Here is a 23,670-nt window from a genome sequence, read left to right on the forward strand (position 1 = left end):
CCGGCTCACCTGGAGCCCCGGCTGCAACAGGAAGGAGCACAAACTAGCCAGTGGGAATGCTATTTGAGTTTGCATTTTTCTCACTTTGAGTGAGGGTATGTACTTCTCCTTAGAGCCTTCTGTCGCCTTTTCCGTAACTCACGTTCCTCTGTGCCCGTCTCTTTCTATAGGCTCTTGTGTTGTTTGATGTGCAAGAAGTGAAACCTTTGGCTGTTCGTTTCAAATAGCTTTCCCAGTTTGTAGTTTGTGGTTTATAATTTTATCTTTTACGGTCCTTTTGCCACACTGAGTTATTTTTCGTTTGTTTGTTTTTAGTTTAGTAATCTTTGATGACTTCCTGTTTTCTAATTCCCCATCCCTGACAGCAAAAGGCCAAAGGGCCACTGGGGGTTGTGGGTTCCTCTACCCCCTTGCTGACCTCCCCCTGCCACCCTCCCCAGATACCATGGCCTGGGAGACCATCCTGATGGACACGCTGGAGGACAATATTCCTCGGGCCCGAGCTGGCCACTGTGCTGTAGCCATCAATACCCGCCTGTACATATGGAGTGGGCGCGACGGCTACCGAAAGGCCTGGAACAACCAGGTCTGCTGCAAGGACCTCTGGTACCTGGAGACAGGTAAGGCAGCCGGATAGGAGCCAGAGGCCGCCACAGCCCAGCTGAGGCCCGGGGTGGGGCCTCATGCTGGTCCCCCTTCTCACCAGCTGTGCTCTCTCACAGAAAAGCCACCGCCCCCGGCGCGGGTACAGCTGGTACGAGCCAACACCAACTCCCTGGAGGTGAGCTGGGGGGCAGTGGCGACAGCCGACAGTTACCTTCTGCAGCTCCAGAAATATGACATTCCTGCCACGGCTGCTACTGCCACCTCCCCCACACCCAATCCAGTCCCGTCTGTGCCTGCCAACCCTCCCAAGAGCCCTGCCCCAGCAGCAGCCGCACCTGCCGTGCAGCCGCTGACCCAAGTAGGCATCACGCTCCTGCCCCAGGCTGCCGCCGCGCCCCCGACCACCACCACCATCCAGGTCTTGCCGACAGTGCCTGGCAGCTCGATTTCCGTGCCCACTGCAGCCAGGACTCAAGGTGAGCGGGGGGCCTGGCACTTTGCCTGAGGGTAGGGGCTAGCCCAGCAGGAGATGGTGTGCCTGAGCGAGGGCTGCTGAAGACAGCACGCCTGATGGTCATCGGCACCGGCTCGGGCCGTGGAGCGCTGGGGCGGAGCCAGTCCCCGAGGGTGTCTGGAAGGACCATACGGGACGCACAAGCGGGTCACGGAAGCGCTTCACGTTTACACACTGAACACAGCAGAGGTCTGGGGCTCCGCTGATGGCCGCCTGCTTCCCTCGCCAGGTGTTCCCGCTGTTCTGAAAGTCACCGGTCCTCAGGCAACAACAGGAACCCCATTGGTCACCATGCGACCTGCCAGCCAGGCTGGGAAAGCCCCCGTCACCGTGACCTCCCTTCCTGCAGGCGTGCGAATGGTTGTGCCAACGCAGAGTGCCCAGGGGACGGTGAGGAGCCATCGGGTAGGGTGGGACTTCCTAGTGATCGATGGCGCCCAGTCTGGGCTTTTCTCGGTTGCAGAGCGCAGGGGAGGCAACCTGTCATTACTGAGTTAATAATAAATTAATAAGCTAATGCTTCAGGAGGACCTCCCTGCTGTCTAAATCTGACTCACACAAGGGCATCCTAAGCATGAACTTTGTTGTTTGGAAGCCTGAGGGGAGAATCTAGCCAGCTGGGGTTTGACCCAGTGCCAGGAGGAGAGAGTTCTACCCGACTCCGTGGTCTTTAGAAAAGACCTAGAGCTTCTGGCAGGAGGCCGGGCTGGGGCCGAGAGGAATGCTGGACCAGGAGGGAGGCGTCCGGAGCAGGGAGCTCGGTGGCCTCAGTGCCCCTCTGTGGGCTCATGCGCGCTGTGCCCACTGCAGGTGATCGGCAGCAGCCCACAGATGAGTGGTATGGCTGCGCTGGCAGCCGCGGCCGCCGCCACACAGAAGATCCCTCCTTCCTCGGCGCCCACGGTGCTGAGTGTCCCGGCGGGCACCACCATCGTCAAAACCGTGGCTGTGACGCCTGGCACCACCACCCTCCCGGCTACCGTAAAGGTGGCCTCCTCGCCAGTCATGGTGAGCACTCCTCAGGCCTGAATCGGAGCCAGCAGCCTTGGGGCGGGGGCCTTCTGGGCACCGTGATACGACACTGGTCGCTCCTTCCGGGCTTTGGACCAAGCTGCAGGGCTGTTGGCCCATAACTGCTGCTTGCTGTGGGCTGTGGAACAAGAGGTTACTTTGGGGGCTGGGACAGCCTTAGGCTAGGTGTGCTGTCTGCCAGTATCCTCCCTTGCTTTACTAAAGGGAAGGTAAACCAAGCCGAGCTGTTCTGCAGGTGGGTTGGTGGGGGAGGTAGGACAGCACGCGGCGGGGGGAGGGGGCCGTGGGCCTGCCAGGACGTTCTGGGCGGGGGCTCGGACTCTCTGTCCTGCTCATCGGCCCGTCTCTGCCCCTTCAAGGTGAGCAACCCAGCCACTCGAATGCTGAAGACTGCAGCTGCCCAGGTGGGGACGTCAGTCTCCTCTGCTGCCAACACATCCACCCGCCCCATCATCACAGTGCACAAGTCAGGGACTGTGACAGTGGCCCAGCAAGCCCAGGTGGTGACCACAGTGGTGGGTGGAGTCACCAAGACCATCACCCTGGTGAAGAGCCCCATCTCTGTCCCAGGAGGCAGTGCTCTGGTGAGTGACAGGCGCCACCCTGCTACACGTGACAGCTACCAGGTTGTGGCGCTGCCACACTCTTGATTGGTTGCCATGTCACTCCTTGCTCCATCCTTTCCTTTTTAGATTTCCAACCTGGGCAAAGTGATGTCAGTGGTTCAGACCAAACCGGTTCAGACTTCGGCAGTCACGGGCCAGGCGTCTACGGGCCCAGTGACTCAGATCATCCAGGTGAGCTTGTGGGCCCCAGACTTGACACAAGTGGGGGGCACTGGGCCGCAGGAAGAACTCGCCTCCCTGCCTAGAGAAGATCTCAAGCACGTGTGGCACAGAGAGTCCTGTGGCTTGGTCCCGTCTCTCCCAGTCTTCAGAACATTCCATGAGCTGCTCGGGCCACCAGTAGAGAGTGGCCAGGGCAGACTTTGTGTCAGACTTTCCATCCTGGCGATGATGCCAGTTCACCTTGTCCTCTACCTGTTTTGCTCTTGCAGACCAAAGGGCCCCTGCCGGCCGGGACCATCCTGAAGCTAGTGACCTCCGCAGATGGCAAGCCCACTACCATCATCACTACCACGCAGGCCAGCGGGGCTGGGACTAAGCCCACCATCCTGGGCATCAGCAGCGTGTCCCCGAGCACCACCAAGCCTGGCACGACCACCATCATCAAGACCATCCCCATGTCGGCCATCATCACGCAGGCTGGTGCCACAGGTAGGGGCCGCCCCCAGGGCACGGGCGAGGAGGGAGGCTGAGGCCACAGGGGCGGGCGGAGGCTGGGCTGTGGCGTGCTCTTGCTTTTGTTCTGCTTTTCCTCTCTTTTCCTCTCGCCTTTGAATCAAGGGGTGGTGCGTGGGAGGGCGTGAGGGAGATGGGCAAAGGGTACTGACACAGAGGAGCCCCTGAGGCCAAGCCGCCCCTCTCCTGTCCAGGCGTGACCAGCAGTCCTGGCATCAAGTCCCCCATCACCATCATCACCACCAAAGTGATGACTTCGGGAACAGGAGCACCTGCCAAAATCATCACAGCTGTCCCTAAAATCGCCACTGGCCACGGGCAGCAAGGAGTGACTCAGGTGAGGCATGCCTGGCCCTCCCCTCCCCCCAGTGTCCAGCCCAGGACCCCAGCAGGCCACACGTGTCCTCCTGAGGGGCCCGGGAGGGGGCGGCACAGGGCCTGGGCAACCTTGGAGTGACATGGGGGCGCTTTCCTCTGGCATTCCAGGTGGTGCTAAAGGGGGCCCCTGGACAGCCGGGCACCATCCTCCGTACCGTGCCCATGGGGGGTGTCCGCCTGGTCACTCCTGTCACTGTCTCTGCCGTCAAGCCAGCTGTCACCACGTTGGTTGTGAAGGGCACCACAGGTGTGTAGCTTAGATGCTGGGCCCACCTTTCCATGGGAGAGGTGCCCACTCCCAGCCTTCTGTTCCCCTGGGGTGTGCTCCACATCTGCCCGTGTCCTGGCCCCACCAGGGGAAAAGCTGCTGGCAGGGGAAAGGCCCCAGCTGCGGGCCTTACCCCACCCCTGCCCCCTTCCCCTCCAGGCGTCACAACCCTCGGCACAGTGACAGGCACCGTTTCCACCAGCCTTGCCGGAGCTGGGGGCCACAGTACCAGCGCCTCCCTGGCCACACCCATCACCACCTTGGGCACCATCGCCACCCTCTCTAGCCAGGTGATCAACCCCACTGCCATCACCGTGTCAGCTGCACAGACCACGCTGACAGCGGCTGGCGGGCTCACCACCCCCACCATTACCATGCAGGTAGGACAGCTGGGAGAGCGCAGGGGTGGGTGGGCGCACGTCCCGGACTCTGTGTGCGCACGGATGAGCCACAGCCCGAGGCTCCTGCTCTCCGTCTTGGGGCCCCACGCCAGGCCCTCTTTCCCTCACCCGCGTGGACCCCGGGGGGCGGGGGTGGGGGAGGGCACTTCCCTGTTGCACCACTGGGATTCTTAGTCACCGTCCGACTGTCGTGTCAGGACGTTAGGTCTTAGGCGGTTCTAGTTTTTGAACACCCGGCAGACGTTTTCTCTTACAACATAGAGGATGCGACAATTTCTCTTCCTGCATACGTAGCGTTTTTTTCTTTTCGTGCATCTTAAGCTGAATTTGTGGAAGGGGCAAAGCATTTGATGGGGCTCCGTCCCTGACCAAGGGCTGGCCCCAGCCTCGGACCCGACCCCACAGCCCCTTCCCAGTCCCCATGGCCTGTGAGGTGAGGCCGTGCCTCTTCCCTGGTCCCTGAGCAAGTCAGTGTCTGGGGGTCAGAGGGAGAGCAGGTCCTGGCTTTACCAGAGCTGTCGCTTTAGGAACTGAGGGGATGGTCCCCCCAGCATGGGTAACGCTGTAGGATGGCCAGAGGGACAGACCGGAAGTTACAGAAGTAACCCTTCCCGTCTGTCCTCTCCCCTAGCCTGTCTCCCAGCCTACCCAGGTGACTCTCATCACGGCACCCAGTGGCGTTGAGGCCCAGCCTGTGCATGACCTCCCCGTGTCCATTCTGGCCTCGCCTACTACAGAGCAGCCCACGGCCACGGTCACCATTGCTGACTCGGGCCAGGGGGAGGTGCAGCCAGGCACCGTGACACTGGTCTGCTCCAACCCGCCCTGCGAGACGCACGAGACGGGCACCACCAACACGGCCACCACCACCGTCGTGGCTAACCTCGGGGGGCAGCCCCAGCCCGCGCAAGTGCAGTTCGTCTGTGACAAGCAGGAGGCCGCTGCTTCTCTCGTGACCCCAGCCGTAGGGCAGCAGAACGGCGGCGTGGTGCGCGTCTGCTCCAACCCGCCCTGCGAGACCCACGAGACGGGCACCACGCACACGGCCACCACTGCCACGGCCAACATGGCCGGGCAGCACGCGTGCTCCAACCCGCCCTGCGAGACGCACGAGACGGGCACCACCAGCACTGCCACCACGGCCGTGGCCGGCATCGGCGCCGGCCAGCAGCGGGATGCCCGGCGTGCCTGTGTGGCCGGCCCCGCGGCTGCCGTGCTGCGCGTGAGCGCGGCTGCCGGGCCGTCGGAGGGAGCCCAGGGCTCCGTGAAGCCCTCGTGCCAAACGCGCCAGACCAGCGTGACGAGCAGCACCATGACTGTGATGGCCACCGGAGCGGCCCCGTGCGCGGCTGGCCCGCTCCTCGGGCCGGGCCTGGCGGTGGGGGCCGGCGGCCACGGCCCTGCTTTCGTGCAGCTAGCTCCTGTGAGCGGCCAGGTCAGAGCCGGCGTCCTTGGAGGCAAGGATGGCCCCGTGGCCGGCCTGAGCCCGCTGTTGGCTGCGGGGCGCCAGCTGGAGGCCCACCACACGCACACAACCAACACCCCCACCATGGTCCGCTCCGCCATGGGCGCCGGGGCGCCCGGCGAGGCACGGGGCACCGCCACGCCCGCGTACGAGAGCTCGCCGGGCGCCACCGTGACTGTGACGGCCCTGGAAGCGCTGCTGTGCCCCTCGGCCCCCGTGAGCCAAGTGTGCTCCAACCCGCCCTGCGAGACCCACGAGACGGGCACCACCAGCACTGCCACTACCTCGAACGCGGGCAGCGCCCAGCGGGTCTGCTCCAACCCGCCCTGCGAGACCCACGAGACAGGCACCACGCACACGCCCACCACGGCCACCTCCAGTGGGGGTGCGGGCCAGCCCGAGGCGGGGCAGCAGCCCCCTGCCGGCCGTCCCTGTGAGACCCACCAGACCACTTCTACTGGTACCACCATGTCCGTCAGTGTGGGTGCCCTGCTCCCCGATACCGTTCCCTCCCACAGGACCCTAGAGTCCGGCCTGGAGGTGGCAGCAGCGGCCACCGTCGCCCCCCAGGCCGCTGCTTCGTTGCTGGCTCCTTTCCCGACACAGAGGGTCTGCTCCAACCCCCCCTGTGAGACGCACGAGACCGGGACCACGCACACGGCCACCACGGTCACCTCCAACATGAGCTCGAACCAAGGTGAGTGAAGATACCCTCGTGGCGTTCGTCGTCTCCTGGAGCCCAGGGCTCAGAGGCCGAGGAGGGGGTGGTAACTAAAAGATCCACCTGGCCAGAGGCCAGTAGTTTGATTTCTTGGGGCCCAGTGTCCCCTGTGGGGCAAAGCCAAGGTAGAGGCCCTGGGGCTCCTGCTGACCTGCGCTGCTGCCCCCCCCCCCCCGCCCCCCTCCCCGCACACACAGGTCCCTCCTGGCCTAGTACTTGTCACCTTTCTCTCTGCTTGCTTCCCTCCCCTACAGATCCCCCACCAGCCGCCAGTGACCAGGGAGAGGTGGAGAGCACCCAGGGTGACAGCGTGAACATCACCGGCTCCAGTGCCGTTACAACGACTGTGTCCTCTACACTGACGCGGGCTGTGACCACTGTGACACAGTCCACGCCGGTCCCGGGCCCCTCGGTGCCGGTAAGAGCCCCAGGAGGATCCCCTGTGTCTCCTCCCTGCTGCCCGCTGCACTTTTGGCCTGTGCTGTTCCAGACTCGGACACCAGGTGTCACTCTCGCACCAGGCACGGGGCCGCTGCTCGTTTCCTCTTCCCTCTTCCCTCTTCCTGATCGTAAAAGGGCAGCCTGGGGCATCATAGGATAGGAGGCAGGGGTCTCCCGGGCCCCGGGGTCTCGGAGACGCTTTGATTTCCGTAGTTGTTTCCCGTGGCTTGTTTGGCTATAAACTGTAGGAGTGACATGGCAGGAGCCGGAGTGCCCCTTTGGCTAGACCAGGATGCCTCTCTGAGGATGGGTGAAAATTGGCCAGGTCCCAAGGGTCTCCCATCTTGCCGCACCCCTCCCCCCCCCCCCCGCCCCCCGCCCCGCATTGCTCAGTCACCTGCTGCCCTCCCCGTCAGATGGGGTGATGCTGGTCACGGAGAATGAAAAACCAGGTCTCCAGGGAAAGATGAAGGCTGCCTGGCTCTGGCCACTCTCTCCTCCCCTCTGACGGGGGCTTCTCTCCCTTTCTAGAAGATCTCATCAATGACTGAGGCTACCCCAGGGGCTCTGACCACCGAAGTCCCCATCCCGGCCACGATAACAGTGACCATAGCCAACACAGAAACTTCTGACATGCCCTTCTCTGCTGTTGACATCCTGCAGCCCCCAGAGGAACTCCAGGCCTCGCCAGGGCCTCGCCAGCAGCTGCCGCCACGGCAACTCCTGCAGCCCGCCTCCACACCCCTGATGGGGGAGTCCGCCGAGGTCCTGTCAGCCTCCCAGACCCCTGAGCTCCAAGCCGCCGTGGATCTGAGCAGTACAGGGGACCCGTCTTCGGGCCAGGAGCCTGCCAGCTCAGCCGTGGTGGCCACTGTGGTGGTCCAGCCGCCCCCGCCCACACAGTCTGAAGTAGACCAGTTGTCCCTTCCCCAGGAGCTGATGGCTGAGGCCCAGGCGGGCACCACCACCCTCATGGTGACGGGGCTCACCCCTGAGGAGCTGGCGGTGACTGCTGCTGCCGAAGCGGCCGCTCAGGCCGCAGCCACGGAGGAGGCCCAAGCCCTGGCCATCCAGGCGGTGCTCCAGGCCGCACAGCAGGCCGTCATGGGTAGGTGCTGGGTGGGGGGGGCTCACCGCAGCTTCTTAAGTCCAGGCCAGACGGGAGCCCTGAGGGGAAGATGGGCCTCTCGGGAGGAGCAAGGACAGGGGGTTGTGGAGCCTCCCTGCCAGGGTGGCATGAGTTAGACGTGACTAGGAGGGCGGGCCCAGCGGCTGGGCTGGACTTGGCACCCAAGGAGTAGGCAGAGCCCCTTGGTATGGGGAGGGCAGGGTGCAGGTGGGCCAGGAAGTGAGGCCCACGGCCATCCCAGCTGCCCCCAGGGGACCCTAGGCTAGGAGGGGAGCAGTGGGGGGGCTGGGCCACCCCGGCTGGCACTCCTCTTGAGTAGCGTGTGTGTGTGTGTGTGTGTGTGTGTGTGTGTCCTCCCCGGAGCAGGCACCGGGGAGCCCATGGACACGGCCGAGGCAGCGGCGGCTGTGACGCAGGCGGAGCTGGGCCACCTGTCGGCTGAAGGCCAGGAGGGCCAGGCTACCACCATCCCCATCGTGCTGACGCAGCAGGAGCTAGCGGCCCTGGTCCAGCAGCAGCAGCAGCTGCAGGAGGCGCAGGCCCAGCAGCAGCACCACCACCTCCCCACCGAGGCCTTGGCCCCTGCCGACAGCCTCAACGACCCGACCATCGAGAGTAATTGCCTCAGTGAGCTGGCTGCGGCCGTCCCCAGTACCGTGGCCCTGCTGCCCTCCACGGCCACCGAGAGTAAGCAGGAGGGCCCCCCCCCCCCCCCCGGCCACGTGCACCTGTCCTGCAGCACTACCCCCTCCTCCCCCACCCCGGGAGCTGTGCTGACTGGGGAGAAAAGGTCTGGGGGCGAGCGTCTGGGTCCTTCCACACAGACATAACCAGTACAGTCTGGCCCATGGGAAGGGCTCCCCACACAGAAGCCAGGTCTTTGGGGCCGCTCCCACTGATGTCTTTCTTTTTCACAGGCCTGGCTCCATCCAACACATTTGTGGCCCCCCAGCCGGTGGTGGTAGCCAGCCCCGCAAAGCTGCAGGCTGCGGCTACCCTGACTGAAGTGGCCAATGGCATCGAGTCCCTGGGTGTGGTGAGTCTGGTGTGATGGGGTTTCAGGGGATGCTGCCTCTGGGTCCCAAAGGCTGAGGGTTTGATCTCCGTCCCGTCTTCCAGAAGCCAGACCTACCGCCCCCGCCCAGCAAAGCGCCTGTGAAGAAGGAGAACCAGTGGTTTGATGTGGGGGTCATTAAGGGTACCAATGTAATGGTGACACACTATTTCCTGCCACCAGATGATGCTGTCCCTTCTGATGTAAGTTTTCCTGGGAGCCGACGCCCTCGGGTGGGTGGATCCTGGCCATGAGGCAGGTACCAGGGCTCGTGGGAACTTCTGAAGCTCCCCAGAGGTGCCTTCCATCTTGGGGCTGGCCTGAGGACAGCCAGGTGTAGAGCCTTTTGCACACACTTCCTTTTCTCGTGGCTCTCGAAGCTGCAAAGAAGCCCAGTGCTAGTTCTCTCTCGCCATTGCTGCTCTCCTGCCCCGTCCCCGGGGTGGGAAACTGCTGTGCTGGCCCCGGAGCCCAACCCCAGAGCTGCTCTCTCGACAGTGGGTTTTAGGTCACCTTTTTTTCTCTCTCTTCCTGTTTTTCCGGCCTCTTTCCCCAGGATGACTCGGGTACCGTCCCCGACTACAACCAGCTGAAGAAGCAGGAGCTGCAGCCGGGCACAGCCTATAAGTTCCGAGTTGCTGGGATCAACGCCTGCGGCCGGGGGCCCTTCAGCGAGATCTCAGCCTTTAAGACCTGTCTGCCTGGTTTCCCAGGGGCCCCCTGTGCCATTAAGATCAGCAAAGTGAGTCTTGCCGTGGGGCGACCCTGTGCCCAGCTGGAGTCGAGCAGGCCTAGCCCGAATCCGTACACTGGGAGCTCCCTTCTTGTCGGGCCAGGTCTGGGGTGCAGCTTCTGGTCCTGTCACCAGTTGCTGGGATGGGATGAGGGTAAATTCCTTCCCCTCCCCGTCTTCGTCCTCCCCCTCTCTGACATGGCAGCTAGTGTTCAGTGAGGGTCTATTACCTGCCACGCTCAACGTGTTTTTTTATTCAATCCTTCAACATCCTGAGGAGGTCTGGGATCTGATGAGGAAACTGAGGCAGCAAGAGGCTAAGTGCCAAGTCACACAGTCGGTGGCAGAGCAGGTGAAGGGAGGCTGTGCTTTGAGTCCCCGTTCAGGTTACTTCGTCATTCCATCAGGCTGCCTTCCGGGTCGGGGCGGGCGAGGCCATGTCCTCAGAGCTCCTTGCATCTGCTGTGAAATAGCTCTGTTGTGTCAGGAACAGGGGTGAGGTCCCAGCAGTCAGATCTGGGAGCTGCGGAGTGTTCTCGCTCCTCTGTTCCTGGACAGGCAGAGTGAGATAGCCACAAGGGCCACAGACAGCAGGGCTTGACCTCTGGCCCCTTGGTTCTAGAGTCCAGATGGTGCTCACCTCACCTGGGAGCCGCCGTCTGTGACCTCTGGCAAGATCATCGAGTACTCGGTGTACCTGGCCATCCAGAGCTCGCAGGCCGGTGGTGAGCCCAAGAGTTCCACCCCGGCCCAGCTGGCCTTCATGCGGGTGTACTGCGGGCCCAGCCCCTCCTGCCTGGTGCAATCCTCCAGCCTCTCCAACGCCCACATTGACTACACCACCAAGCCCGCCATCATCTTCCGCATTGCCGCCCGCAATGAGAAGGGCTATGGCCCGGCCACCCAAGTGAGGTGGTTGCAAGGTGGGTGTCGTTCAGGAGGCTCCTTGGGCAAGCATCACGTGAGGTGGGGTGACACGGCTCCAAGCTGGACTGGAGAGCTTTACATGAGGGAGTTGAGGGAGATCACCTAGGGTGGGTGCTATGGAGGGGGTCTCGTAGGGGGCACCTCGCCTCATCTGCAGGTTTGGGGAAAGCTGTCCCAGGGGTGTTTTGAGGTGACATGGGGGACTGTACGAATTTCAAGTAGGAGGTACAAGGTGACGCCCAAGTCCAGGGGGCAGGGTGGGAAATGGACGCCCCAGGATGCCCTGTCGGGCTTCACGCCAGTTCCCATGAGGCCGACCAGGGAGAACCGTGAGGGCCTCTACCTGGGCCTAGGGCGACTGCGAGAGGTGGCGCACACAGGAGGGGCCGTCACTCTCCACAGGCCTCTGTAGGGTGTGGGCAGGGTGCCCCTGTCTCCTCCACTCTTGTTCTCTTGGCCTGTGGGCTGCTGTATGGCTGAAGTCGGCCGGCCCTCCCACCTCGCCGAGCTGCTTACCACTCCGTGTTTGCTTTCAGAAACCAGTAAAGACAGCTCTGGCGCCAAGCCAGCCAGCAAGCGGCCCATGTCCTCTCCGGAAATGTAAGCAGGAAGCCCCTTTTGGGAACCTTCTAAGGCTGGGGGTAGACAGCTACTGGGAGGAAGCGGCTCGTCTCTTTCAAAGCATTGGTGGGGGCTCTGCTCACAGGGTGTGAGCTTGTGTGAGGCCCACCTGTGGTTTCCCAGCATCATCAGGACCCATGCTGACGCTTTCTCTTTCCTTTTTCTTGTCTTCTTCCAAGGAAATCCGCTCCAAAGAAATCTAAGGCAGATGGTCAGTGAGAGGCAGCTCCCCTGCACCTGGATTGTTCGCCAGACCCCCCCCCCTTCTGCTTCAGGAACGCCACCTGCCAGGGCCCACCCATCCTACCCACCCGGCGCTCACACTTCACCCTCAGGAGCCACTGGCCGCCGCCACTCATTCTCTCTCTCTCTCTCTGTTTTTGAAATAATCTCAAGAAAGCACATTTTACCATTGCTGTGGGAGGAAGCAGAAGGCAGATCTGGAAGAGCAGTGAGCAAGTGAGACAAGTGTGCCCTCCTCCCCTCTTCTCATTACCAGTGCCCTCCTCTGGGAGCTGAGCAAGCCTGGAATTCCGAGGCCCTCGAGGGAGCTCGACAGACGCTTCGGATGAAGCGGCCGAGACGCAGAGAACAGAATGCACGCGCCTTCCAGCACCCACACGCCTCTTGCAGTTTGTCACCTTGGTCCTGAGGGGGGCAGCCAAGGGCGGGAGGGGCTGCAGCATGGAAGCAGAAGAAAGGCACGCCCCCCCGCCCCCAGCTCCCCTCCCCTGCCTCTGCTCCGAGAAGATTGGCGGGGCACCCGTGCACTCGATGTCCATCTGGTTCCATTTTCCTTTGTTACTTTTGGATATCCTGCCACCTCCCGACCCTGGGCTTCAGCTTTGTCCAATCCCGTCTCAGCGGCCTTCGTACTCCCCCCCCCCCCTTGCCCCTTCCTTCTTCTTTCCCAGTTAGAGAGCTAGAAAGGAAGAAGAAAGAAAGAAAGGGGGAAGAATGAGCCCGTGGTGGCCTGAGCAGTGTTCTGTGCAAATCTCCTGACTCCCAGCGGGGCATAGAGTAGCCCCCACCGAGCCTGGCTTTGGCCCCTGGGTCGGGGCTAGGGGCCACACCACCAACTGCTGCATTTGTTGTATTTTTTTTAAGTTGGAATTGATGAAGTTAACATTTTTATTGTAATTTTAGCCTTAGTGTGTGGGGTTTTGTCCCTTTTTTTGTTGTTGTTGTTAGCTGTGTACAGAATGTGTATCTTTTTTTTTTTTTTTTTTTTAACTTTTACTTTTTTCTCCTTGGCTAAGCCTTGGCAGGGATCTTTCTGGAAGAAAAGCTGGGGGCAGCTGGCACAGGAGAGGCGTGGATTCTCCCCTGCGGGCCTGGTGTTGGTTGCCTGGCCCAATTTCCTCTTGCTGGCCCCTGCCGTCTGCCCCTTTGCTTGTCCCCAGGCCTCTGGGACAAAGGAGGGGTGAGCTGTCAAACCTCACTCCCCATGGGTGATTGCTCTACACCTGTAGGATTGAGCTTGAGAGTCTGCTGGAGCCTAAAGTCAGGTTTCTGAGGAGGAGCAGGTGCTGGGTTCGCAGGGCTCTCAACATCCTCCCCACCCCCCTCCTTATGACCCCCCCCTCCCCCCCAGCCCCTAGGCTCCCTCCTTGGCAAACTGGCTTAGAGTATCTGCCACCCTCAACTGCTGCTTCCTGCAGCCACGCCCTCCAGGCGAAAGTGTCAAAGGGGTGGGGTGAGGGGTTGGGGGGCAACTCCCATCTCAGAGAGCAGCCTGGGAGAGCAGATGTGTGGTGTCACCCAGGAGAGACCGTGGGGAAGCAGCAGACTACCAGCACCAGTTCTATGAATTTACAGGGCCACGGCCATCCTCCCAGGGCCGAACTTGGGAGGCTTGGGGCACTTCTTAGTGTGGTTCATGAGACAGCTTTCTGCCCCACACCCAAGCTTTAGGCACTGAGCAAGGCTTGCCAGCGGGTTGTGCAGAAGGATTTAAAGCGAGCAGTCAAATCTTTTCAGACCCCCCCCATCTCTGCCCTGGAGATGAGCTGCAGTGAGGGGCCCGGCCTCTGCAGACCCCTGCCACTGGCCCGCACCTTCTGGGGCCTCTGGTTTGTTGTATTATAGTATATTTCGCTGTGGAAAATGTCACGTTTAGTCAGTCACCTTGGAGCCCACTCGCCTGGTCCTGTTGTTTTCCCTGTCCCTTCTCCTGAGCGCCCTTTGATTTCTCTCATTTCTGAGAACAGTACGCCCCGTTCATCTATTGTAGAGTAACCCCCGTGACTCAATATTACCATAGTGCGATGTCGTTTTGTGCTATTTTGAACAATTAAAAGACTTTTTTTGAAATAACCACCTGCTCTTTTACTGTGTCCAGGACTCCCAGGGAGGAGGCTGGAGGTGTGATGCCACCACCCACCCCTGTGGCTCACCGAACCCCTGGGAGCCTCTTGCTCAAAGGGCAGTTAGCAGGGTTCCCGATTGCCTCCCAAGTTTCAAGGCTCCACCGAGGCCCACAGTCCTGGGGACTGAGCTGGGCCAGGACCTGGTTCCCCACAAAGGGTGCGCAGTTGCTGCCAAGTCCCTGTCTAGAGACCAGATCGCCTTCCCTCCCTTCCCCACCCAGAGGACAGGGGACTGGGACAGGACTGGCAGGTCACCAGCCACTAGCCTCCTCGGACGGGTGGGGAGGGCTGAGCTGGGCTCTTTCCACTGAGCGCTCAGGTCCCCAGAGCACTCCCCAGGACAGACCTGGGTCGCCCACGGGGTGGTCCCCGTGTCTGAGGCTCAGCAGGTGCCGTAGGAGTGACTTCTCTCCTGCCGCTGGCTCCCTCGTGCACACGAGTCAGGCTCCCAAGAGGAGCAGAACTGCTATGGAGCAAACTCTGGCAGTCCAAGTGGTGGTGGTATCGCTAGCATGGGTGGTATAGCCAGGGTTAAGTGGATGGGATGAGTCCTTCGTGCCAAGTGGCCAGGAGGAGCCGTGCTGTGACTTGGTGCTCGTGCTAGGGACCCGAGGGGCATGGGGAGATGTCCTCATTACCCTGTCATCCGGTCGTCCCATCTCTGCCCTTTGGGGGTGTGTGCCCACGCCAAGCCAGCTCATGGCCACCTCTCCTGGGAAGCCTCCCAGGGCAAGCCTCTCCCTGGTGCTCACTCCACCGGGTTCACAGTGTCTCATGTTGGGTCCTGTCCTGTCGATCCTGATATCAGGAACCATGGCTCTGTTTTCCCCATGGCACCAGTTCTGATCTGATTTGGAACCCAGCGGTCGGAGTGGGGGTGGGCACATGCCCTTCAAGTTGGAGCAGTAGGAGCGATGGCTGGGGGTGGGAGGATGCCGGCCAGCCGGTAAAAAGGGTCCATGTGGGGCTGGCCCCAGAGGGGTGGGGGCCTGTGCAGATCTGCCAGGCGTGTGTCAGATGGCTGTGTGGCGCTCACCTGCCTCGAGGTGCCAGTTCTCTGCCTCGGGATTGGCCCAGGCCAGCGTGCTCACCCACAGGAACCTTAGAACCTTCCACATACCAAAGGCCTGTCCTTGGCTAGGCATGAGGGGGACAGAGTGCTGGAAAGGCAGGGGGAGAGGCTGGGCGTGAAGGGATATACCAGAACTAATGACATGCCTCTGTGAGCAGGGTGGGTGGGTGGGTATAAGCCCAGCTGGACCCAAAGCCAGGACCTCCCCTCAGCAAGAGCTGGGGCCACCACCCTCAGCAGCCCTGCCCTGCCCAGGCCCCTCCCCCACCGCTCCCCCCAACTCAGTTCAAGGGTGGGGAGAGGTGGCTGGGAGGAGCAGGTGTGCGGGAGCCAGCCCCGTGTTGCCCGCCCCAGAGCGCCCTGCCAGTTCACCCAGCATTTCCCATCAGGAGGCTCTCGAGCCGAGTGCGCCCAGCAGTGGTCACTGCTGCAGCTCTGCCCTGCTCTGCGGCTCAAGGGTCTTGGCCAGCGAGCGTGGGGGCGGTGCCGGAGCACGGGGGCGGAGCCGTGCGACCGCCAAGCCCCGCCCCCAGACTGCGGAACCTCCGGGAGGAGGGGGCGGGTGGGGCGCGGCTGGGTCAGCTGAGTGACAGTCACGGGACCAAGACCAGCTCTGTCTGGCTTCCTGGAGGAGACGGAAGGATGAGCGGGGGTCTCCGAGTGTGGCAGGCCAGTGGTGGGGCCCGTAGTGGGGAGGGTGTTGTCCTGGAGGATTCTCAGGACCGTGGGGTCAGTCCTGGGGCCGGGCCGGGCCAGAGGACAGCTCCGTGCAAGGGTGTGGGGAACCCTGAGTTCTGGGTTCTGAGGCCTGGGGGTCCAGGGGAGATGGCTCAGGCAGCCCTGGGGTCCACTGGAGTGTGGGGTGACCTGGGGCACAGAGGAGCCTGTTGGGGAGGTTGGAACCTAGGAAGGTGGGGAGATCTGTGGGGAAGCTGTGTCTCCAAGTCCCGAGTTCCCCCAGGACATGGAAAAGGAGCGAGAGGCTCTGCAGACCTGGAAGGAGCGTGTGGAGCAGGAACTGGACCGTGTGGTGGCTTTCTGGATGGAGCACTCTCACGACCAAGAGCATGGGTGCGCCTCGCCCTTCTGGTGCCCTCAGTAGGGGTCTTTGCCCCTCCTGAGCCCCCACCTCACTGTCAGCTGACTCAGATCTGCTGAGCCCAGCAGAGCAGTGGATCCGGTGGATGCCAGGCCCCTTCCCCCCTTGGCTAATACTGTGCATCCCACAGGGGTTTCTTCACATGCCTTGGTCGAGATGGGCAGGTGTACGATGACCTCAAGTATGTCTGGCTGCAGGGGAGGCAGGTATGGGATGTGCCCAGGCTAGAAGCTCTCCCAGAGGCAGAAGCTGGAGTCAGCTGGGCCTGTCCTCAGTCTGCACGCACGAGGCCGGTCATCTCCACACTACTCCTCCCATGACAGGGGCGCCTAAGGACTCCTCCTCCTCCCAGCCCTGAGAACCCCCGCTGCTCCCCACTTCAGCCATATTCCCTCTACTCCCCCACAGGTGTGGATGTATTGTCGCCTGTACCGAAAACTTGAGCGTTTCCGCAGCCCTGAACTTCTGGATTCAGCTAAAGCAGGTGCCCCCTCTGTGTCCCCATGTCCCCAGAGGCACCTCCAAGTTTACCCTAGTTCCTAGGGAGGTTGAGAAGCAGTGAAGGGGCGGGGGGCGGGGGCAGGGGGCTTCCTCACCTGAGTTCTAGCGTGCCAACTTCCCAACCACCAGGTGGCGAATTTTTGCTGCGTTATGCCCGAGTGGCACCTCCCGGAAAGAAGTGCGCCTTTGCGCTGACGCGGGACGGCCGCCCGGTCAAGGTGCAGCGAACCATCTTCAGCGAGTGTTTCTACACCATGGCCATGAACGAGCTGTGGCGGGTGACTGGGGAAGCACATTACCAGGTGTGTGGGAGGAAGGCTTCCTTATGAGTCTCCATGCCCTCACTTGAGCTGGACATGGCCACCTGATGCATTCCTGTTCTGTGTGCAAGCCTCCTCCCTGGGCTCTGTCTGCAGGCTGGGTCTGTTGCCAACGTCAATCCATCCTCTGGGCCCCCATGGCCCCAGGGCTGCTGGCAACACCCCCCTCATTGTGCTGTACTGTGAGGGGTGCCCCCTCCCTGCAGTCTTTACCTCTGATTCCACACACACAGCACAGAGAGACCAATCTACACCCGGCTCTGGCTGGAAGGGAGCTCTCCCTCCTCCCTGGAGCCCCTTGGGCTTTCAGACCCGACCTCACTGCCTGGGAGTGGCCTGCACCCACAGACTGGGAGCCCCCCGAGGCGGGGTGGGGCAGATCCACCCCGGCCCCCCAGCACCCAACCCAGGGCCGGGCCCAGAGTAGGCCCTTGGTGAAGGCGTCCTATGAGCGGGTGGGAGGACGAGGCTCTCCCACCCCAGGTCAGGACCTGAGGGACCAGACTGCACAGGGGGGCGGCCTCGGCCTGGGCCTCCCCTCGTCTCCCTTTCTCCCCTCCCAGAAGGAAGCGGTGGAGATGATGGATCAGATCGTGTACTGGGTGCGGGAGGACCCGTCGGGGCTGGGCCGGCCCCGTCTCCCCGGGGCCCTGGCCTCCGAGTCCATGGCAGTGCCCATGATGCTGCTCAACCTGGTGGACCAGCTCGGGGAGGCGGACGAGGAGCTGGCGGGCAACTACGCGGAGCTGGGGGACTGGTGTGCCCAGAGGATTCTGCGGCATGTCCAGGTTGCGGGGGGGGGGGGGGGGGGCAACCCCCGGGGGAGGGGGGGCGGGGGTTCCCCTGCCAGGGGGGGCGTGGGGGGTGGGGGGGGGGGGCAAGGTGACTCCCACTCCCTATGCCCTGGGGCACCTCCTTTGCCTACACCCACACCCCCAGCTGGGCCTCGGTGGCCCCCTTGTACAGACGGGGGAGACATGGCGGGGGTGGGGGTGGGGGCGGGGAGCACGGCTGGGGCTCAGGAGCCTAGACCCTGGGAAAGGCGGAGGGCCCCGGGGAGCCCGCTAGGGCCAAGGCCAGGAGGGAAGGTGCCAGAAGCCCTGGCACATTAGAGAGCAGGAAACCCAGCCAGACCCAAGTTCTTCTGGGCCTCTCTGGGCAGCCCAGCTGACCTAATCTCAGCCCCCATTCAGTGTGTTACCCTTCCCACCTCGGGGGCCCAGGCAAGGGTCAGAACCCATTCAGGCCCTTGGGCCCCTTCTCAAATGCTCCCCCCCGAGCCAGGCCTGCCCAGGACTGCAGATGACAGAGGGAAGGGCGGGCGGGCCTTTCTGGTTGGTGGGCAGGAGCTGAAGGCAGTTTTACCTTCTCCTCTTCCTCCCTCCTTGGCAGAGGGATGGACAGGCTGTGCTGGAGAACGTGTCAGAGGACGGTGAGGAACTTTCTGGTTGCCTGGGGAGGCACCAGAACCCAGGTGAGGAGTAGAGTAGGCTGGGGGTGGCCCAGGAGGAAGGGAATGCTCAGTGTCGGGTTCTGTGCTTCACATGTCGGGAGTGCCTGGGGTCTGCCTTCCTCCCTCCACCCCCCACCCGCTACTGAGGACCAGGCAGAGAAGCTGAGACAGGCCTCCCAGGCTGCGGTGTCAGCAGCAGGAGGGTGAGTCTGGGACAGACCAGGAGGGCAAGCTTTCTGCAGGAGAGTGGCTGTGGGATGAGCTCAGAGCAGCTCCCACGGTTAGTGGGGGAGGAAGGGAGGCACCTGTGGTCAGCACAGGAGGTGGACCCCCCTGCCTGTCGGCGGGGGTCCACTGCCTGCCTTAAGCCCAAGCACTCACCAGGCCATGCGCTGGAAGCTGGCTGGTTCCTGCTCCGTTACGCCATCAGGAAGGGTGACCCCAAGCTTCGAGCTCACGTTATCAACAAGTTCCTATTGTTGCCATTCCGCTCTGGATGGGACCCTGACCATGGAGGCCTCTTCTACTTCCAGGATGCTGATGGCCTCTGCCCTACCCAGGTGGGAATGTGCCCAGGGCCACATGGTACTAGCCTGTTCCAGGCTTTCTTCCCTGGGAGGTGGGCGCTGTCATCACCCATTTCATGGAGGGGGACCTGAGTCTCAGAGTGACGAACTCGCCCAGTGTGACCCTGGTGGTAAACTCTTGACTTCTAGGCCAGTGGCTCTCAACCTCACGTGCAGACAATGCCACTTCTGAGACATCTGTCCCTTCCATCTCTGAAAGGCTCTCTGGGTGATTCTCAGGCGTCAGTAGCGGGAGCAGATTTGCACCCTTAGGTCTGATGATGCCTCTGCTTGTGTTTTGATCCCGCTGAGATCTGCAGAGGGTGACTGACCCTGCCATCAGCAGGAGCTGGTGTCCAATGGGCTTTAGACAGGCTGACCAGGCAGACAGGGTTTCAATTCCAGGGTTAAAGGGGAGGCCACCCCACCCTGGCCCTTTGGAAGGGGTGGCTTGGGGGTGCATTCTGGTCAGGAAGCTAGTCCCATTCAGAGGGGCCATTCAGACCCTCAGGGACAGCCATCCCGTGATGAAGCTCCAAGTGCTTGGGCCGGCTGGAGTCTGAGCCACGATCTGGAGGATGGGCTCAGAGGAGTGGCAGAGGGTGGGACCCAGGGCTCTCAGACACCTGCCACTGCTTTGCTCTCAGCTGGAGTGGGCTATGAAGCTCTGGTGGCCACACAGTGAAGCCATGATTGCCTTCCTCATGGGCTACAGTGACAGCGGGGACCCTGCCTTGCTGCACCTCTTCTACCAGGTGGCTGAGTACACCTTCCGCCAGGTAAGTGGTGCTTCCTGGTCCATAGCTCTCCCTGGGCTCAGCGCGGGGTCGACTATAAACAAGTAAACACACAAACATGTAGATGGCAATGACAGCTTTGGAAAATAGATCAAGGTCGGGACTGGGAGGGAGCAAAGGCAGAAGGGGTTGCTCTGCACAGAGGAGTTACCTTGTGGGATTTAGGCATTACTGGGTCCTGGGAGGAGGGGAGGCTGTAGAGCCCGGGCAAAGGCAGGGAGACAGGTGAGGATGGTGGCCTGGCCTGGGGTGTGAGCTGCAGTGGGCAGAGGGGTCAGAGTATGGGCTGGTCGAGCAGGAGAGGTCTGGGCTGGCCACGATCGCTTGGGTATCATAAGAATATAGATGATACTGTGAGTTGTGAGGCAAAGTAAGCTTTGGGGTACAGAAGGGAAAGAGAAGAGGGATTAGGAGGGCCCAGCAAAGGAGACAAGAATCAGCTGTGAGGTCGGAAGGAAGCCAGGGGTCCACCAGAGGCCAAGCACTATGAGCAGGGTGATGTACTAGCTGTTGCTTAGGGGGCACCTTGGGCGTCGAGCCTAGTGATGAATGAAGATTCCTGGTGTGTTTCTAAAGCCGGGATCCACTCCACTGGTAGATCCCAGCACAGGAGGGACTATATAGGGGTCTTATTTTGGGGTGTGTGGGCTTCGAAACCTGGGAGAAAATTACACCTTCATTTGCACTAACCTCTAATTGGAATCCAACGTTCACTTCCACAGTGGTATTAGCAGTGCCAGACTTTGTCATCAAGAGAGATCCTAAATGTGTTCGTAATTACAAGTACTGCGCAGACACACACACACCTCTACTTCCAAACACAGGATCAGGAGACCTGAGGCTATTATCTTAATACTGAATGCATTGATAAGGAACGTGTGTTAGAGGCCACCAGTTTTGTTTTTTTTTTTTTTTTTTAAATTTTTTTATTTTAATTTTTTTTTTTTTAAGATTTTATTTTTTTATTTGACAGAGAGAGAGAGAGTTAGCGAGAGCAGGAACACAAGCAGGGGGAGTGGGAGAGGGAGAAGCAGGCTTCCCGCCGAGCAGGGAGCCCGATGTGGGACTCGATCCCAGGACCCTGGGACCATGACCTGAGCCGAAGGCAGACGCTTAACGACTGAGCCACCCAGGCACCCAGAGGCCACCAGTTTTAACTGCATAAAGTGAAATTTAAAGAATACATTTTATTTAAGATTATTTATTTATTTGAGAGAGGGCGAGCCAGAGAGCAGAAGTGGGGGGAGGGGCAGAGGGAGAAGCAGACTCCCCGCTGAGCGGAACTCTGGGATCATGACCCAAGCCAAAGGCAGATGCCTAATCGACTGAGCCACCCAGGTGCCCCAAGAATACATTTTATTTTTTAAGGAAGATTTATTTATTTTAGAGAGAGTGTGTGCGTGCCCACATGTGGAAGGGGGAGGGGGGGGGGGTGGGGGGGGGCAGAGGGAGAGGGAGAGAATCTCCAGCAGACTCCTCCCTGAGGAAGCAACTTGCTACAAAGTTACATGAAAGGTCAGCACCTCCACCAGGATTCTCCTTGTTACTTTAAATCAGTTTTATTGAAGTACAATTTATACACAGTAAAACATACCATGCGAAGTGTTCAGTTCACTAAGATATAACAGTGTATGCGTCTGTGTAACCACATCTGTGTATCTATCAAGATGTAGAACGTTCTCGTCATCCCCAAACAGGGTGCTTCTTAGGCCCTCTCTGTAGTGTTTCAAGTCACAGCCTGTGGCCCCCTCCCCCAGCGGGTTGTCTAGCTGCACACTCCCATCCCCAGGCAGAAAGAGGAAAAGCCCCAGGCCTTCATCTTAGTCCTGGATGCGGTCTCGCTTTTAAAAGCACTGATTCTGGGGCGCCTGGGTGGCTCAGTCGTTAAGCGTCTGCCTTCGGCTCAGGTCATGATCTCAGGGTCCTGGGATCGAGCCCCGCATCGGGCTCCCTGCTCGGCGGGAAGCCTGCTTCTCCCTCTCCCACTCCCCCCTGCTTGTGTTCCTTGGGTCTCTCTGTCAAACAAATAAATAAAATCTTAAATAAAAAATAATGAAAGCACGGCTTCTGGAGCCACGTGACCTGGGGTCAGCCCTGGCTCTGACCCCGCGGTAGGGGTGCGGTGGGGACAGTGAGCGCCCCTTTTCCTGGCCTTATGGCACCTGGGAGACTCCTGCAGGCCCTGGCTGTCATTATCTTGTTATTCTAGTTTCGCGATCCTGAGTACGGGGAATGGTTTGGCTACTTGAACCAAGAGGGGAAGGTCGCTCTCACCATCAAAGGGGGTCCTTTCAAAGGTGAGTGGGGGACAGAAAGGGCGGGGGCCGCAGGGGCTTGGGGCAGTCGGCTGTCCCTGGGCCTCCCAACCCGCTGTCCTGTCTCTCCCCGCAGGCTGCTTCCATGTGCCGAGGTGCCTCGCCATGTGCGAGGAGATGCTGGGCGCCCTGCTGAGCCGCCTCGCCCTGGCCCCGAGTCCCGGCTCGAGTCCCGGCTCCCCTCCCGCCGTACCCCACGCCCGCCAAGGCGCGAAATAAAACTGAGCCTGCTGCGCTGCCGGTGTGCGTTCGTCTGTGGGATCGCGGGAGGAGGGTAGCCCGGAGTCGGCGGGAGCATTCTAGCCTACGCAGACCCCGGCCCGCCCTGCGCGCCGGGCCGCCCCACCCCTCTGATAGGCCCGCCCCGCGCCGGGGCTCGCCGGACCATTGGCGCTCCCCGCGCCCCGCCCCGCCTCGCGGACAGGCCCCACCCCCGCCCCGGCCCCCCTCCCAAGCATTGGCCCGGCGGCCGCGAGGGCGGGTTCGGCGGCGCGCACTTCCGGCCGATGGCCGGGCCTGGTGCGCGCCGCCTCTTCCGCCGCCCCCGCGAGTCCCGAGACCCAGCTCCAGCTCCAGCCCCAGCCCCAGCCCCGGCCTGGCCGCCCCGGTGTCGCCTTGGAGAGCGGCGGCAGCTGACTGCGCGTTTACGACCCGCTGGGAACCGCGTGCCCCGCCGCCGTTATGAACATCCGCAATGCGAGGGTGAGGGGCAGGGACGGGAGGCTGTCCGCGCCGCGTGGGTCCGCGGCCCCGTGGCCGCGTGCGCATGCTCCCGAGGGGCCCGGTCGAGCCCCGGGCCGGTGGCCCCACACGCCTGCGGCCTCAGGGCACGGACAGGTGAAGGCTATCGTCCCCGTGGGGCTGGACCTACCGGAACAGGGATGTCGAGGCTCAGTTGCATGGTGTCCCAGAACCAACTGGCGCTCACGTCCATTCCTGGAACAGATGTTTTTTGCACAGCGGCTGTGCGCCAGGCCTGTGCAAAGACAGATAGTCACAGCGCCCGCCCAGCCCTGCGGGGGTGGGGGTCGATGAGTAGACAGACAACAGGGTTCTGATGTGGCTGAGGCCTACTTAGGCACCGCAGCCCCTGGCCTGACTGCATTCCACTGCCTGCCTTCCCCGCAGCCGGAGGACCTAATGAACATGCAGCACTGCAATCTGCTGTGCCTGCCGGAGAACTACCAGATGAAATACTACTTCTACCACGGCCTTTCTTGGCCCCAGGTGGGCAGCTTCGGAATTTGGGGGTGGGGAAAAAAACCGGGCCAAGGAAAATCCAAGTGGGAGGAGCAGCAGTGGGGTGTGTGGAAGGAAACCAAGCCACTGGACCTAGAGGTCAGGAGCTGTCACTAAACTCGCCACTTGATCGGTTGCTGTCATGCACACAGTGACAGGCCGGCAGTGGGACCAAGTGTCTGCCAAGGGCTCCTCCAGCTCTGACAGGAAGTTATTTTCTAACTTCTTTCTCCTCCCTGTCACCTAGCTCTCTTACATCGCAGAGGATGAGAACGGGAAGATTGTGGGGTACGTCCTGGCCAAAATGTGAGTCACCAAGGAGGGAGACAGAAGCCTGGTGCCTGAGTT

At 61.4% G+C, this 23,670-nt stretch overlaps 2 protein-coding genes across 3 annotated transcripts in view; both read left to right on the top strand.

Annotated features, from left to right (window-relative positions):
* HCFC1 (host cell factor C1) overlaps positions 1-13,940 on the top strand; it is a 24,519-nt gene extending 10,579 nt beyond the window's left edge. Inside the window, exons 7-26 of one of the 2 annotated variants that reach the window (XM_044911658.1) lie at positions 441-620; positions 723-1,082; positions 1,350-1,510; positions 1,931-2,128; positions 2,512-2,736; positions 2,845-2,949; positions 3,210-3,429; positions 3,648-3,790; positions 3,940-4,078; positions 4,259-4,479; positions 5,132-6,662; positions 6,941-7,104; positions 7,659-8,235; positions 8,620-8,943; positions 9,174-9,292; positions 9,376-9,513; positions 9,867-10,052; positions 10,666-10,966; positions 11,507-11,570; positions 11,771-13,940. In XM_044911658.1, coding sequence (XP_044767593.1) covers positions 441-620; positions 723-1,082; positions 1,350-1,510; positions 1,931-2,128; positions 2,512-2,736; positions 2,845-2,949; positions 3,210-3,429; positions 3,648-3,790; positions 3,940-4,078; positions 4,259-4,479; positions 5,132-6,662; positions 6,941-7,104; positions 7,659-8,235; positions 8,620-8,943; positions 9,174-9,292; positions 9,376-9,513; positions 9,867-10,052; positions 10,666-10,966; positions 11,507-11,570; positions 11,771-11,810 — 5,396 coding nt within the window. In that variant the 3' untranslated portion in view covers positions 11,811-13,940. The remainder of the gene's footprint in view (positions 1-440; positions 621-722; positions 1,083-1,349; positions 1,511-1,930; positions 2,129-2,511; positions 2,737-2,844; positions 2,950-3,209; positions 3,430-3,647; positions 3,791-3,939; positions 4,079-4,258; positions 4,480-5,131; positions 6,663-6,940; positions 7,105-7,658; positions 8,236-8,619; positions 8,944-9,173; positions 9,293-9,375; positions 9,514-9,866; positions 10,053-10,665; positions 10,967-11,506; positions 11,571-11,770) is intronic. The other variant, XM_044911659.1, reaches the window with a different exon arrangement.
* Positions 13,941-15,615: 1,675 nt separating this feature from the next.
* The window catches only part of LOC110577715 (renin binding protein), an 8,942-nt gene continuing 887 nt past the window's right edge, over positions 15,616-23,670 (top strand). The window contains exons 1-14 of the mRNA XM_044912001.1: positions 15,616-15,701; positions 15,994-16,103; positions 16,262-16,337; positions 16,540-16,615; positions 16,762-16,934; positions 17,516-17,740; positions 18,345-18,426; positions 18,790-18,965; positions 19,619-19,750; positions 21,978-22,065; positions 22,160-22,222; positions 22,642-22,785; positions 23,212-23,310; positions 23,570-23,628. Coding sequence (XP_044767936.1) covers positions 15,675-15,701; positions 15,994-16,103; positions 16,262-16,337; positions 16,540-16,615; positions 16,762-16,934; positions 17,516-17,740; positions 18,345-18,426; positions 18,790-18,965; positions 19,619-19,750; positions 21,978-22,065; positions 22,160-22,222; positions 22,642-22,785; positions 23,212-23,310; positions 23,570-23,592 — 1,494 coding nt within the window. The 5' untranslated portion in view covers positions 15,616-15,674 and the 3' untranslated portion in view covers positions 23,593-23,628. The remainder of the gene's footprint in view (positions 15,702-15,993; positions 16,104-16,261; positions 16,338-16,539; positions 16,616-16,761; positions 16,935-17,515; positions 17,741-18,344; positions 18,427-18,789; positions 18,966-19,618; positions 19,751-21,977; positions 22,066-22,159; positions 22,223-22,641; positions 22,786-23,211; positions 23,311-23,569; positions 23,629-23,670) is intronic.

Source organism: Neomonachus schauinslandi, chromosome X (genome assembly GCF_002201575.2).
Source record: "Neomonachus schauinslandi chromosome X, ASM220157v2, whole genome shotgun sequence".
In the NCBI taxonomy this organism is placed as follows: Eukaryota; Metazoa; Chordata; class Mammalia; order Carnivora; family Phocidae; genus Neomonachus; species Neomonachus schauinslandi.